Source organism: Sinocyclocheilus anshuiensis, unplaced genomic scaffold, assembly GCF_001515605.1.
Source record: "Sinocyclocheilus anshuiensis isolate Anshui unplaced genomic scaffold, SAMN03320099.WGS_v1.1 scaffold4047, whole genome shotgun sequence".
Taxonomy (NCBI): Eukaryota; Metazoa; Chordata; class Actinopteri; order Cypriniformes; family Cyprinidae; genus Sinocyclocheilus; species Sinocyclocheilus anshuiensis.
In genome coordinates this window covers 22,304-37,836 of record NW_015554576.1, presented here as the reverse complement: position 1 = coordinate 37,836, position 15,533 = coordinate 22,304, and the positions used below count along the sequence as shown (strand labels likewise).

Here is a 15,533-nt window from a genome sequence, read left to right as displayed (position 1 = left end):
CACACAGAATATGAAGGATATCAAAAACAAGTAATACACACACACACACACACACACACACACACACACACATATAGGGTATTACAAAGTGGACGGACACACATTTGATTGATGTGCACACGTTTATAACGATAAGCAAGAATATTTGAGAAGTTACAGAATTACTGATTCTTCGATTCTCTCTCTCTCTCTCTCTCTCTCTCTTTCTCACACACACACTCTCTCTCTCTCTCTCACACACACACACACACTCTCTCTCTTGCTGATGGTCGTATCGCGCAGTGCAGCTCGAGCATCTGAGCAGGAATGTGTCTGAATGTATCGACATTTGATGAGTGTTATTTCAGCACTTAGCATCTTCTGGGGAACTAATTAGCATGTGATATAATTAGTAAGCGCTGGGATTGTGCTCGGATGTGTCTCATTTCAACAGTGCCTCTCATTCACTGACATACAGCAGGACAGATGCAGGATCCACACACTTTGGCAGGTAAGAACTTTTCATATCTTTATACCAGGCTTCCACAATAATATCTGCAGATTAAACTTTTGTAATAATATCTGTACATCTAACTTCAGACAGCATGTGCAAAAGAAAGTAAATAAAATCAAATAAAAATTATATAACCATTAACAATCAAATTTTGCTTTATTTTAGTAGCAGTATTATTTCATATTTATGTACTAATAATGTCAGCTCAGTGTTTGATTTAAATGCATAACGTATGCTACATTTATATGGATTACTATTATTAAATAAGTTGGCTGTATACACTCTCAAAACGCAAGCAATGCCTTTAAGGCTAATTAACATCAAAACACACATCCTTTAAGGCTAAATGCAGTTCATCTTTGTTCTGTATCTGCTCCTAAGCTCCTATGACAGTGTAGAAAGTAATTTGCATGCATTATTCCGATATACATTAGATATGACAGCAGAGGAGGTTAACAGGCTCTCAGACTGATCAGAACCTGTTGTAATGTGTTTGGATTCTCTGTGATCAGCGGTGAGGTTACAGATGTTACACAATACAAAGAACATGTCCAGGAACATTGCTAATAATTCATTATCAATATTTTAAGTTAAAAATGATGCATAATGTATGAGGGAAAAGTGCATAATTTAGTTGCTACTGCATGACTGATCACCATGTTTTCACCTTATTGCATTTTTTGCAGGTCACTTATATAGACTTGTAGTTTGACAGATTAAGTTATAAGTACAAGTATTCAATGAGTTAATTTATTTTATCAGCATATTGCAGCACGCTGCCTGAAATTTCATGTCATCTACATGTCATATACTGCGGTTTAGTGCGGGAGAAAATCATATATATATATATATATATTATGTGCGTGTGTGTGTGTATGTAGATAAATAGATATAGATATATACACATATACACACAGTATGTGCATCCTCCAACACCAGTGTACGAAGCATGTCTAACTGTTTATATCAGACTTAAAGAATTAAAATATAATATGATAAAGTATGATGAATTATGGTGATACAATAACACCAGAGAACAATATATGACACCTGGCAAAGCTTCAGATGGTTGGAGTGCAGCATTCTGTGGTATTTCAGTGGAAAAGTAATTTGATAAGAGTTTCTATTTGCACATGATTCCACATTCATGCAATCTACTGGCTTCTTCAAATCAACTGGCTGAAGGATTTTTGTCTTTTTTTTTTTTTAAGTTAAAAAAACGTGTAGCAACTTTTAAAAGTGATTTTCTTCTATTGGAAAATTCTCCTTTTTGCAACATAACTGATATAATCATATCCATAAAATATGAATAAAGGTCTATTTACACAGCTGAATCAAGGCTGCTTTGTGCCTGCTCAAAATTCAGTGTAAATATGTAATGCTGCATAAAAGCCATTATGCACGCTCAGATGCACCTCAGCCCATGACATAAGTGTATGGTTGTTAATTGCTGTGGAAAGGCATTTATGCACCTGTGATCTGCATTAAACAGTCTGTGTAAAGACACTTAATGCCCCTTCAAAATCACTTCTGTACCACGTTTACAGTATTTTACATTATGCCACCTTTACTGAATTAAGGATGCTCTGTTCCTGCTCAAAACTCTGTGTAAAGACATAATGCTGCATAAAAGCCAGATTAAACCATGTCTGCTCAGACCCATCTCAGCCCTTAGTATTAAAGTATGCATTTGTCATTTTTGTGGAAATGTGATTTTTGTTTATGCTACCTCTGAGCAGCATTAAAAAGTCTGTGTAAAGACACCTAAACGCCACTTCAGAAGCGCTTCTGTGCCACCTTTACGGTGTAAATCATACCTTTTTAGTCGACTAAGAGGATATGATTTACATGGCAAAGGTGGCACAGAAGCGCTTCTGAAGTGGCGTTTAGGTGTCTTCACACATGCATGTAAAGTTTCATTCTTGACTCTTTGTCACCTGCGTCACTTGATATCATCTGCAATAATCTGATAAACAGAGAATCACTATCATTCTGGACATTTAACGAGCAGGGTTAGCATGACAGATGCAGAGGAGAGACATGCTGCGTCTCTGAGAATCACACTCAAGCAGCTGAGCTAAACATGTTTCTGAGTGTCAGAAGCAATAGGTGAGACATTTATCTGGTTCCCATGACGATGAATAATTAAAAGAGAACGGGAGTGCAATAACACTCATTGACACAGGTGCCAAATTAACCTGGCACTCATGACACTAATCTAATACATCCAAACCATCATCTGTCTCTAGCATCAGTTCCATGTCAAGACACAACATCATGCACAAGTTCAGTGCACAGATGCTAAACACATGTGATGAATCTCGAAAAGAAGCCCAGGAGACGCTGACAAGCGGCAGGTTAAAGTGCAGACCTGAGCTCCAGCTACAAACCCTGTGAGAAAACACTGAGGCTAAGCTCATCTCAAACGCTATTACACGCCAAAATAGGTTTAGCACACAGTATTTGAGCACAAAAATATTTATATTACGTTAGGCAGAGGCTTATATCTAACATTGCACTGAAGCTACACATTTATTTCAGTTCATGCATTTCCTGGAAATCGAAACTATGATCTTGGTGACACTAGTATGATGCTCTACTTTTTGAGCTACAGGAAGACTAACTAGATATACATTGTTTTGAGTTTTCACAACAAAAATTTAGTCTAAATCTCATATATTTTCCATACTTAAACCATATAATATTTAAAGTATGTTATTTATTTATTTGTTTTTGTATTTATGTATTTATTATATTTTATGCATTATATTATATTTATTTAGTTATTATATATATATGCATCATTATATTTGATGATTAAATTAAATGTATAAAATCTAATAAATAAATAATAATAATACATTTTAAATAAATTAATTCATTTGAATAATTTGTATATATATATATATATATATATTAAATAATACATATATAAAGTTTAATGCATATTTTTTCAGATAATGTAATATAGAATTTTTTATAGCAATATTTTAATAATTTGCACAAATGTTGCGAGTGTCTTTAGAGTCATTAGTGTTATGATCTTTTGTTTCAAATACAGTTTTGATTGTAAATACTTCTTTGAAGCATAAGATTAAGGTGTATCTTGAATTTTAAATGTTATATCTAAATACATGAAGAAATGGTGTACTATTAATGCCCGGGTTTTGTAACTGTGTCGTGATGTCTTATATTAAATTGTTTGTTTGTGATGTTGACGCTGCATAAATTGCACTGTGAAGAAACAAATAAAGATATTAGTACTACTACTATGATACTTGTTTCACTTAATAAAAAATACAACTTATTAAGTGCAACCTTCACCTTTTAACAGTTTCAGAACATCGCCACCTAGTGTTTGGAAAAGCATGCAAATTTGTTTAGAAATAGAAATCCTTTGCCTACAGCCTTGGCTCTGCTGTCTTTCGATTTCTTGCGTCATTAGGAATAAAATACAATCCATCTTTCCAAGGTCGTCCATGTTGGCTGTCCGTTATGTTGATGTAAAGTTAATCTTCAGACCTTATCGGTCAACAGAGAGGCTGGACGATGCTTATGCATCAGCATATCACAATTAAAATGTAATATATGACACTGGGATGACTGGCCTTGAGGCGCATTAGAGTTTGATAAGAGTTCGGTGACAGCAGCCAAAGTTAGAAATTAATGTCAGATCTGCTCATAACCCTCGAATCATTTGGCATAACTTAAACGATTTGCCTTCAGCTTCTGGTCACATAATTGCTGCTTGCAGCTACATTTGGATCTTACAGCTAATTTAAAGACTGATAAGAATAAAGGACCTTCACAGCTTAATTTAATGCATTTCAGCATCTTTAAACTCAGCAGAATCTCCCCCACAGAAAACATGAAAGAGGTGATGTTAGTTATTGCTAATTAGTATAAAAAAAATTTTCTGCTTCAGTATTTTTGTCTTGCACAAATAAATCAAGATACATTTACTGGAGATTAAAAAATGACATAAGAAGTCTCGTTTTCTGAAAAATGCATCAAAATGAACTGAGTTTACGCTTAAAACAAGAACAAACATCTGGCAATGGAGTCAACATGCAAAAAACTAATTCAAAGGGAAAACTAGTTTATTTTTCTGACCCAACTGGCACACATTTTTTCTTGTTTTCAGCCTAAAAACGAAGGCTGAAGACTTCTTATCTCTCCATTAAATGTATCTTTATTTGAATGTTTAGGTATTTGTACTGAAAAACAAGACTGTAAAATAAACTTTTTTTTTTTTCTTTTTTTTTTGCAATGAATCATCCAGCCATTTTCTGCTAGAGCTATAATTTCTGAGCAAAGATCTCTCTCTGTTCTCAGTCTTAGATTTGGACGCTCTCTCAGCAATGGATCTGAACTTCTTCTACAGCGAGAACATCAGTATTAACCACAGCACGCTCTTCAACGACAGCAGAAACCTCACGCTCTTACCGTTCTACCAGCATTCCCTCGCCGTGGCCTCCGTCATTATCCTGGCCTACATGCTCATCTTCTCACTGTGCATGCTGGGAAACATGCTGGTGTGCTTCATCGTGCTGAAAAACAGGCAGATGAGAACCGTCACCAACATCTTCATACTCAACCTGGCCATCAGCGACCTGCTGGTGGGCATCTTATGCCTTCCCATCACGCTGGTGGACAATCTGATCACAGGTAAATCTGCTTGAGATGCGTTAATGTTCACTGGAGGAGGTTTCACTCACCTGGAGAGAGTTTATCTGTTAGTATGTGCATGCATCTCCATGCTGCCATCTTCATGAGGACTCACACAGCCAATCAGCTGAGCCATTAATGTCATGTGACTCATCACTCTATTACAAAACATAAGTCTGTCTCATGAGTCTTTATAAAGCTTACTGCATTACATTTGACATGCACATTTCTAAACGATCTACATGATCAAAACTTTGCTCTTGTTGAACACAATCTGCTCCATGCACTAGATAGTTTAGAGTTTAAAGCTCTTTTAGTGTAATTGTAGAAACGTCCAGCTTCAGCTGGAGCTTCACGTGTCTTTCTGCTGTCAGATTTTTATCAAGTAAAGGTCAGAATAACTGCAGTAATATTCCCAGATGAACACTTACTGGACTGAAGCAGCTCAGCTTTACTTGATTCTCCATCAATCATTTTTTAGAGTCTCAAATCTGATCCTCAGGATCTTTTGAGGAGCGTTTGTTTCCAGAAGCTTTACTTTCACTGTTCCTCAGCGGAGGAATGATCTTCACAAGCCTCCAGAACATCTCACATCTTCTGAGGAGCCTTTATTTCTTCAGCTCTCAATCACTGCATTATATGTTTGGATCATTTCACTCTCATCTTACTGAGACACATTACTGGAGATGTAGAGACGACTTTAGATCATTTTATGTCAGTATCTGCTCTACTGTTATAAAGATCTCACTGATTTACATCACAAGCAGCAGAATTTAATCATATAAATATCAGCATTTGCAGCAAAGTTTGAGGCTCTGAATAAAACTGAGCTGTTTTTGCCTGCATATTCTCACTTTATCAGACTATATGAGCCAGAAAAGCCTGATGGAGCAATACTCAACAAAAAACACATATGCAAACTGAAAATGTCAAAAATGTCAAAAAAATAAATAAAATGTCCTTGTCTAAATGTTCAACATAGACTATTATTATAATCATGTCAGGCTAAAGAGTTGTCAAATAATGCAAATATACATATATATAATATCTATTATTTATCACTACATAAAAATAGTCTTATTTTGATGCATCTGCGTTCTAGAAATGCATTTCAGGATGAGCTATTTTTTTCTAGTTTTCTCTGGTTATTGAGTGGTTCTCAGTACATTTCAGTCGTTTATGGCAAAGTGCAGCACTAAAGAAAAGCCGTAACAGTAGAGGCAGCAGCACTTCTGCAGGATTCATGCCTTTGTGTTTCCATGCATTCATTACTGTCAGAGTCTCTGCAGCCGTTCAGCAAATATAAACATGGTTTACATCGTCAAGCGTTTGTTTGCATGTTGTCAGCATCACACACTGTTAACTCAGATTAAAGCCTCGTTTGCATGTGTAAAGCCACCACATGCCAGCTGATTCTGATGACTTGTTGGATGTTAAATACAGCTGTAGCTACTAATGAGCCATAGATCATTAAAATCTAATTAATTTAGATTAAACTGTTGAACATGTAGTGACATTCAACGCCATTGTTTCTGCTGTCAGCATTGCCAGACACACACAAAGACATACACAGTCACGTCAAATATTTCATATAAATGTTCAATAATTTTGCATTCAAATGTAATTGCGAGTGTAATCAGAATAGAGGATGGTTTTATATTAAATGCAGCGACAATTTAGTTTTTTCTGGTGCTGCAGGATCTTAAATGAGGCAAATTAATGTCAGTGCAAATGTTACATTTAAAAACATTTTTAAACAAATTTTAATATTATTATTTAACAGCAACATATAAAGCCTCAATGTGTAAACCCTTAAGTATTAATTTTTACAATAACATAACTTCAAGACTTATTCATTATATTTCAATAATTATATTTGTTTAGAGACAAATCAATAATTATGACTTAGTATATTATAATTTTGAGTATATCTTAATTTCTTTTTATCTTATAATCTTATATATATCTTATAATTATGACTTAGTTTGTCATTTTTTTGGCATAAATTTGACTTTTCAATCTCGTAATTTTGACTCTTTAAACATAATTTATACTTTTTGTTTAATAATTGTGGTATTTTATGTCAATTTGGATCATTTTGATGTCCCAGTTTCTACTTTTTATCTTATAATTGTGACATAGTATGTCCTAAATTCAAGGTTTTAAAATCATAATTATTACTTTTTGTCATAATTTTGACTTTTTAATCTTATAATTTAAATTCTTTGGCATAATTTTGATTTTCCAACAAATTTTACTTTTGTTTAATAATTGTGGTATTTTTGTGTAGATTTGTTTGGGAATAATTTTGACATATGTCTTAATTTCTACTTTTTATCTTATAATTATGACTTACTATGTCATAATTTCAAGGTTTTTTTATCATAATTATTACTTTTTGGGATACTTTTGACTTTTTAATCTCGTAATTTGTACGTTTTAAACAATTTTTACTTTTAATAATTGTGGTATTTTATGTAATTTTTTGGGGATAATTTCGATGTTCTTATTTCTAAGAATATTATCTTAAAATTATGGCTTAGTATGTCATAATTATGACATTTTTTATTGACAATTATTTTGACTTTTTATTTAATAAACATGTTTTATGTTGATTCTGTTGATAATTTCGACTTTTTATGTCATATATTTTACTTTTTTATCCTATAATTATGAATTTTTATGTATAATTGTGACCTAGTATGTCATAATTTAGAGTTAGGGAAGTTACTTTTTATCTTATAATTGTGAATTAGTATATCATAATTTTAAGTTTTTTTTTTAAAGTTATAATTATTACTTTTTGTCATAATTTTGACTTTTCCAACGATTTTTACTTTTGTTTAATAATTGTGGTATTTTATGTAGATATTTTTTAGATAATTTCTACTTTTTATCTTATAATCATGACTTAGTATGTCATAATTTCAAGGTTTTTTTAATCATAATTATCACTTTTTGGCATACTTCTGACTTTTTAATCTCGTAGAGCCTTTATTTCTTCAGCTCTCAATCACTGCATTATATGTTTGGATCATTTCACTCTCATCTTACTGAGACACATTACTGGAGATGTAGAGACGACTTTAGATCATTTTATGTCAGTATCTGCTCTACTGTTATAAAGATCTCACTGATTTACATCACAAGCAGCAGAATTTAATCATATAAATATCAGCATTTGCAGCAAAGTTTGAGGCTCTGAATAAAACTGAGCTGTTTTTGCCTGCATATTCTCACTTTATCAGACTATATGAGCCAGAAAAGCCTGATGGAGCAATACTCAACAAAAAACACATATGCAAACTGAAAATGTCAAAAATGTCAAAAAAATAAATAAAATGTCCTTGTCTAAATGTTCAACATAGACTATTATTATAATCATGTCAGGCTAAAGAGTTGTCAAATAATGCAAATATACATATATATAATATCTATTATTTATCACTACATAAAAATAGTCTTATTTTGATGCATCTGCGTTCTAGAAATGCATTTCAGGATGAGCTATTTTTTTCTAGTTTTCTCTGGTTATTGAGTGGTTCTCAGTACATTTCAGTCGTTTATGGCAAAGTGCAGCACTAAAGAAAAGCCGTAACAGTAGAGGCAGCAGCACTTCTGCAGGATTCATGCCTTTGTGTTTCCATGCATTCATTACTGTCAGAGTCTCTGCAGCCGTTCAGCAAATATAAACATGGTTTACATCGTCAAGCGTTTGTTTGCATGTTGTCAGCATCACACACTGTTAACTCAGATTAAAGCCTCGTTTGCATGTGTAAAGCCACCACATGCCAGCTGATTCTGATGACTTGTTGGATGTTAAATACAGCTGTAGCTACTAATGAGCCATAGATCATTAAAATCTAATTAATTTAGATTAAACTGTTGAACATGTAGTGACATTCAACGCCATTGTTTCTGCTGTCAGCATTGCCAGACACACACAAAGACATACACAGTCACGTCAAATATTTCATATAAATGTTCAATAATTTTGCATTCAAATGTAATTGCGAGTGTAATCAGAATAGAGGATGGTTTTATATTAAATGCAGCGACAATTTAGTTTTTTCTGGTGCTGCAGGATCTTAAATGAGGCAAATTAATGTCAGTGCAAATGTTACATTTAAAAACATTTTTAAACAAATTTTAATATTATTATTTAACAGCAACATATAAAGCCTCAATGTGTAAACCCTTAAGTATTAATTTTTACAATAACATAACTTCAAGACTTATTCATTATATTTCAATAATTATATTTGTTTAGAGACAAATCAATAATTATGACTTAGTATATTATAATTTTGAGTATATCTTAATTTCTTTTTATCTTATAATCTTATATATATCTTATAATTATGACTTAGTTTGTCATTTTTTTGGCATAAATTTGACTTTTCAATCTCGTAATTTTGACTCTTTAAACATAATTTATACTTTTTGTTTAATAATTGTGGTATTTTATGTCAATTTGGATCATTTTGATGTCCCAGTTTCTACTTTTTATCTTATAATTGTGACATAGTATGTCCTAAATTCAAGGTTTTAAAATCATAATTATTACTTTTTGTCATAATTTTGACTTTTTAATCTTATAATTTAAATTCTTTGGCATAATTTTGATTTTCCAACAAATTTTACTTTTGTTTAATAATTGTGGTATTTTTGTGTAGATTTGTTTGGGAATAATTTTGACATATGTCTTAATTTCTACTTTTTATCTTATAATTATGACTTACTATGTCATAATTTCAAGGTTTTTTTATCATAATTATTACTTTTTGGGATACTTTTGACTTTTTAATCTCGTAATTTGTACGTTTTAAACAATTTTTACTTTTAATAATTGTGGTATTTTATGTAATTTTTTGGGGATAATTTCGATGTTCTTATTTCTAAGAATATTATCTTAAAATTATGGCTTAGTATGTCATAATTATGACATTTTTTATTGACAATTATTTTGACTTTTTATTTAATAAACATGTTTTATGTTGATTCTGTTGATAATTTCGACTTTTTATGTCATATATTTTACTTTTTTATCCTATAATTATGAATTTTTATGTATAATTGTGACCTAGTATGTCATAATTTAGAGTTAGGGAAGTTACTTTTTATCTTATAATTGTGAATTAGTATATCATAATTTTAAGTTTTTTTTTTAAGTTATAATTATTACTTTTTGTCATAATTTTGACTTTTCCAACGATTTTTACTTTTGTTTAATAATTGTGGTATTTTATGTAGATATTTTTTAGATCATTTCTACTTTTTATCTTATAATCATGACTTAGTATGTCATAATTTCAAGGTTTTTTTTAATCATAATTATCACTTTTTGGCATACTTTTGACTTTTTAATCTCGTAATTTGTACGTTTTAAACATAATTTTTACTTTTAATAACTGTGGTATTTTATGTACATTTTTGGGGATAATTTCAGCGTATGTTCTTATTTCTACTTTTTATCTTATATTTATGACTTAGTATGCCATAAGTTTTTACTTTTTTTCTCATAATGACATTTTTCATTATTTTGACTTTTTAAACATTATTTAGTTTTTTTATTCAATATGTTTTATGTCAATTCTGTTGATAATTTTTACTTTTTATGTTGTATTTTTTACTTTTTTATTTTATAATTATGCATTTTTCTGTCATAATTGTGACCTAGTACATCATAATTGAGAGTTAGGGAAGTTACTGTTACCATGGAAACAAAAAAAATCACAAATAAAGTGAATCTCCAGCCACTTTCTAACTACATCTATTTTTATGTTCTCACTAATTTTATACGGCAGCATGTTTTTATCTGATCACACCGTTCACATTAGTATCATGGGAAGAGAGGTTTATTCACTATATAAATAAATATATACAGCGCATTTGTCTTTTCCCCTGGAACTTAGTTACTGTAAATCAGATGTTCTGAATTCATCTCACAGCAGGTGATTGGAGAACTGTGTTTTCTTCTCTGTCTCAGGCTGGCCGTTTGATGTGGTGATTTGTAAAATGAGTGGACTCGTGCAGGGAGCTTCAGTCTCGGCGTCGGTCTTCACGCTGGTGGCCATCGCGGTGGAAAGGTCAATAGCTCTCACCCTCCTGCACTTCACATGGATATAAACAAGCACCATCATTCAGACAGAATGACGCTGTCTGCACTCATACTGTACATGCAAACCCAGCTCTGCTCAATCATTCTGGCTCTTTGGCTCTTTCTGTGTGACTCCAGCCAAAAAAGGACCGTTCTGTCATCATTTACTCAAGAGTGCACCCTCATGTCCTCCTAAACTCGTATGACTCTCTCTCTCTCTTCTGTGGAGCACAAAAACACTCAGCTCTCATGTGACTTTAGAAGAATATGAATCACTGCTATGAAACTTCTGCTTGGACACTGACAATCAACCAATCAATCTGTCATCACTTTGATGTCATAATTTCTCATTTTGATCTTATGACTTTTTATGTCATAATTATGAATTAGTACGTCATCCTTTCAAACAGTTTTCTCATAATTATGACTTTTTGTCATAACTTTGAATTTGTAATCTTATCATTCAAATTTTTTTTTTTGCATAATTTTGATTTTATCATTCCACAATTTAGAATTTTCAAACTTTTTATTTAATAATCTTGATATTTTATGTCGATTTTTTTGATAATTTCTACTTTTCATCTCACAATTATGACCTTTTAAGTCATATTTATGACTTATTCCCCATAATTATGACTTTTGGTCATAAATTTGACTTTTTAATCTCTTATTTTCATATTTTCAGTCCCATAATTTTGACTTTTTATTTAATAACTGTGATATTTGATGTTAATTTTTTAATGACTTTTATGTCATAATTATGGCATAGTATGTCATAATTTCAACTTTTTTCTCATAACTATGGCTTTGTCATAATTCTTACTGTTCAATTACATAATGACTTCTTAAATTTAGAATTTTGACTTTTTATTTAATAATTGTGATATTTGATTTTTTTCCAATAATTTTGTCTTTTTATATCATAATTTCTACTTTTATCTTATAATTATGGCATATGTCATAATTTTGACATTTTTCTCATAATTTTCAATCTCATAATTTTGATTTTTTTTTTTAAACATATACTTTTTATTTAATCATTTTTGTTTGATAATTTAATATTTTGTCATAATTTTGATTATTCTAATCTCATAATTATTCACGTTTAATCTCATAAATGCGATTTACCAGAGCATGATTTTTAAAAATGTATTTATTTTATCCAGGCAAAAGCTCTCATTGACTTCAGAAGAATAAGAACGGTCTGTAGTTACAATGTGCTTGTATTGTTTGGAAAAGAACAACAGATGAACATGAAAAATCCCTTTGTGTTCCTCAAAAGAAAGTAAGTCGAAACAGATCTTAAAAGCTCCGTTAAGCAGAAGATGACAGCGGGTGTCAGAGAGCGCCGTTCTTCCTTCTGAGAAACTGGCACGAGTTGCGAAATGCCCTTTAGCACGCTCAAAATATGATCTTGCACGCGCAGAATTGTGGCAGAAATGTAAGCCCATACACGATCACACACAGAAAGCATTTGACAGATACTTTGCATATTACGTCACATTCTTTTGTTTTGAACAAAGCAGTCATTTGCAGACTGGAGCTGCGTCTCGTCCTCAGACGTCCGTGAGTCGCCCACAGTCTGTACATGTTGTTCAATCCGACCGCTGGCTCTCCTCGACCCGCACGAGTCTGTGTGCATTCAGCTTTTGTAATCAATCTATCAGCTTGATTCTTAGGCCATGCAGTAGGTTGCAATCATTTATCGATCTTAAGGAAGAAGTCAAATCTCTGAGGTGCTTTAATAGCAGGTCAACTAGATCTGTTTTCAGCCTCTAAATGGCACATAAAACAAACTGTGATTGGTCGCTGTATGTATGTGTATATATGTATATATATATATATATATATATATACAGTATATATATGTCAGACAGTCAGTCTCTGAGCAGGCAGTTGTTGTCCCGAAAGACATTTCATAATCTGACAAAAAATGTCAAGATTATGACATTAAAATCATGACATATTAACTCATAATTACTGACTGAAGATTTTGGACTTTTTATGTCATAAAGACTTTGTCATAATTATGACTTAGTATGTCATAATTACTATTTTTATCTCATAATTATGATTGTCACAACTTTGAATTATTCCTCAATTATGACTGTCATATTTTTGACTGTATATCTTGTAATTGGGACTCAGTATGTCATAATTTAAAAAAATTCTCAATTAGAAAAATTGATTTTCTCAATTAAGATTATGAGTGAGATTAAACTAATAATGACTTTTTAATCTCAGTTTAATTTTTTGTGATAATATTGACTTTTTGATCTCATAATTCCAAATTTAATTCCGAATTTACATTTTTTGTTTAATAATTATGACAATTGTTCATTTTTATCTCATAATTTTATTCACTTTTTATCTGATAATGCATGTCATAATTCCGACATTTTACCTCATAATTATAAGTTTTTATGTCAATTTAGATTTTTTTTAATAACTTTTTCTCATATTTTATGAAAATTTCGATATTTTAATCTCATAATTTTGACTTTTTCTTTTATAACCAAGACATTTTATGTCATAATTTCAGTTTGTCATAATTTTGACTTAATTTCAATTTATTAATCTCAGATTTTTTTATCCATAATGTTCAACTTTTTAAATCTCATAATTTTGACTTTATATTTAATAATTATGACATAATTTTTTTTTTTTTTTTCATAATTTTGACTTTTATGTAATGATTTCAACTTTTTATCTGATAATTTTGACTTAGTTTTTCATAATTTTAACTTTTTATCTCATATTTATGACTCGATTTTGTTGTCATAATTTTGATTTTTTAATTTCATAATCTCAATTTTGTGGTTATAATTTTTATTTTTTTTTATCTCATAATTTAGTTTTATTTATTTTAGGATTTTCATTTTGAGTTTTTTTTTTCATAATTACGTCATAATTGAATTTTTATCTTATAATTTTGACTTTTTAATATCAATTTAATTTTGTAATAAATTTGTCATTTTAAATCTCATAATTTAAATTTTTTGTTATCATTTTGACTTTAATCTCATAATATGAATATTTTGACATTTAATCATATAATTTTGATTGGTTAATCTCAGAATTTTCGCTTTTTATTTCTGAATTATGATATTTTGTCATCATTTCGACTTTTTATCTCATAATTATGAGTATGTAATCATTTCGGCTTTCCCTCTCGTGATTATGACTTTTATGCCATCATTTTGTTATTTTTTTATCTCATAATTTTTTACTTTTTAAATTTCATAAATTTCACTTTTTATTTTATAACTATGGTATTTTGTAATAACATGAACGTTTTATGTCATCATTTCAATTTAGTGGTCATAATTTTGACTTTTTAATCTCATAATTATGGTTTACAAAAACATGACTTTTTCCCCCATACAGACCGCTCAGATAATCTCGGTTTCCTGCGTTCCAGATTTCGTTGCATCGTCTATCCGTTCCAGCGGAAGCTGACGCAGCGTCAGGCCATCATCACCATCGCCTTCATCTGGGCGCTGGCTGTGGCCATCATGTGTCCGTCCGCCGTCACGCTGACCGTCTCGCAGGACCTCCTGCACTTCATGGTGGACCGGGACAACGTCACGTACCCGCTGTACACCTGCTGGGAGGCCTGGCCCGACCAGAGCATGAGGAAGATCTACACCACCGTCCTCTTCTCGTACATCTACCTGGCTCCGGTCACGCTCATCGTCATCATGTACACACGCATCGCCGTCAAGCTGGTCAAATCGCCCGCGTCTATCCGGGACTCACACGCGGAGGACGAGAGCCGCCGGGTTTTCCGCAGGAAGCTGCGCGTGGTGAACATGCTGCTGATCGTGGCGCTGCTCTTCACCGTCTCCTGGCTGCCGCTCTGGATCCTCATGATGCTGACGGACTACGGCAATCTGTCGGCCACTCAGCTGGATCTGGTGGCCGTCTACGTCTTCCCATTCGCTCACTGGCTGGCCTTCTTCAACAGCAGCGTCAACCCCATCGTGTACGGCTACTTCAACGAGAACTTCCGCCGTGGCTTTCAGGCGGCGTTTAAGATGGGCCTGTGTCTGGTGGACGAGCCGCCGCAGCCCAGACGCAACGACACGTGGAAACACAACCGCGTGTTTGCGGACAGAGACAGGCCGAACGCTCAGAGCAACGGCAGGAGAGAGTTCTGCAGCGGAGAGCAGAGAGACGAGCTGGTGCTGGAGGATCTGGACTGAAGGAGCGTCCTGCATTCATGCGCCGAGACGCTTACAAACCTTCACACAGGCTCCTGTGAATCCACTG

General features: G+C 32.5%; 1 protein-coding gene and 1 long non-coding RNA gene across 3 annotated transcripts in view; one reads left to right on the top strand and one right to left on the bottom strand.

The window, feature by feature from the left end:
* Positions 1-5,276, bottom strand: part of LOC107671529 (uncharacterized) — an 18,333-nt gene extending 13,057 nt beyond the window's left edge. For both annotated transcript variants that reach the window (XR_001632213.1, XR_001632212.1), the window contains exons 1-2: positions 5,212-5,276; positions 4,940-5,043 (exon numbers count right to left, since the gene is read on the bottom strand). This is a non-coding gene — a long non-coding RNA (uncharacterized LOC107671529). The remainder of the gene's footprint in view (positions 1-4,939; positions 5,044-5,211) is intronic.
* Positions 421-15,505, top strand: LOC107671526 (neuropeptide FF receptor 1-like). Its single transcript, XM_016464451.1, has 4 exons — positions 421-490; positions 4,829-5,161; positions 11,151-11,250; positions 14,683-15,505. The coding sequence occupies exons 1-4, from the start codon at positions 466-468 to the stop codon at positions 15,464-15,466; spliced, it is 1,242 nt and encodes a 413-aa protein (XP_016319937.1). The 5' UTR covers positions 421-465; the 3' UTR covers positions 15,467-15,505.
* The last annotated feature ends 28 nt before the right edge of the window (positions 15,506-15,533 follow it).

What these genes read in the sequence shown, in the direction of transcription:
- LOC107671526 (XM_016464451.1), top strand. Translation starts at nt 466, where the DNA reads ATGCAGGATCCACACACTTTGGCAG. An exon ending in GGTGGACAATCTGATCACAG is followed by an intron (nt 5,162 to 11,150) that starts GTAAATCTGCTT and finishes TCTCTGTCTCAG; the next exon opens with GCTGGCCGTTTGATGTGGTG. An exon ending in GTGGCCATCGCGGTGGAAAG is followed by an intron (nt 11,251 to 14,682) that starts GTCAATAGCTCT and finishes CCTGCGTTCCAG; the next exon opens with ATTTCGTTGCATCGTCTATC.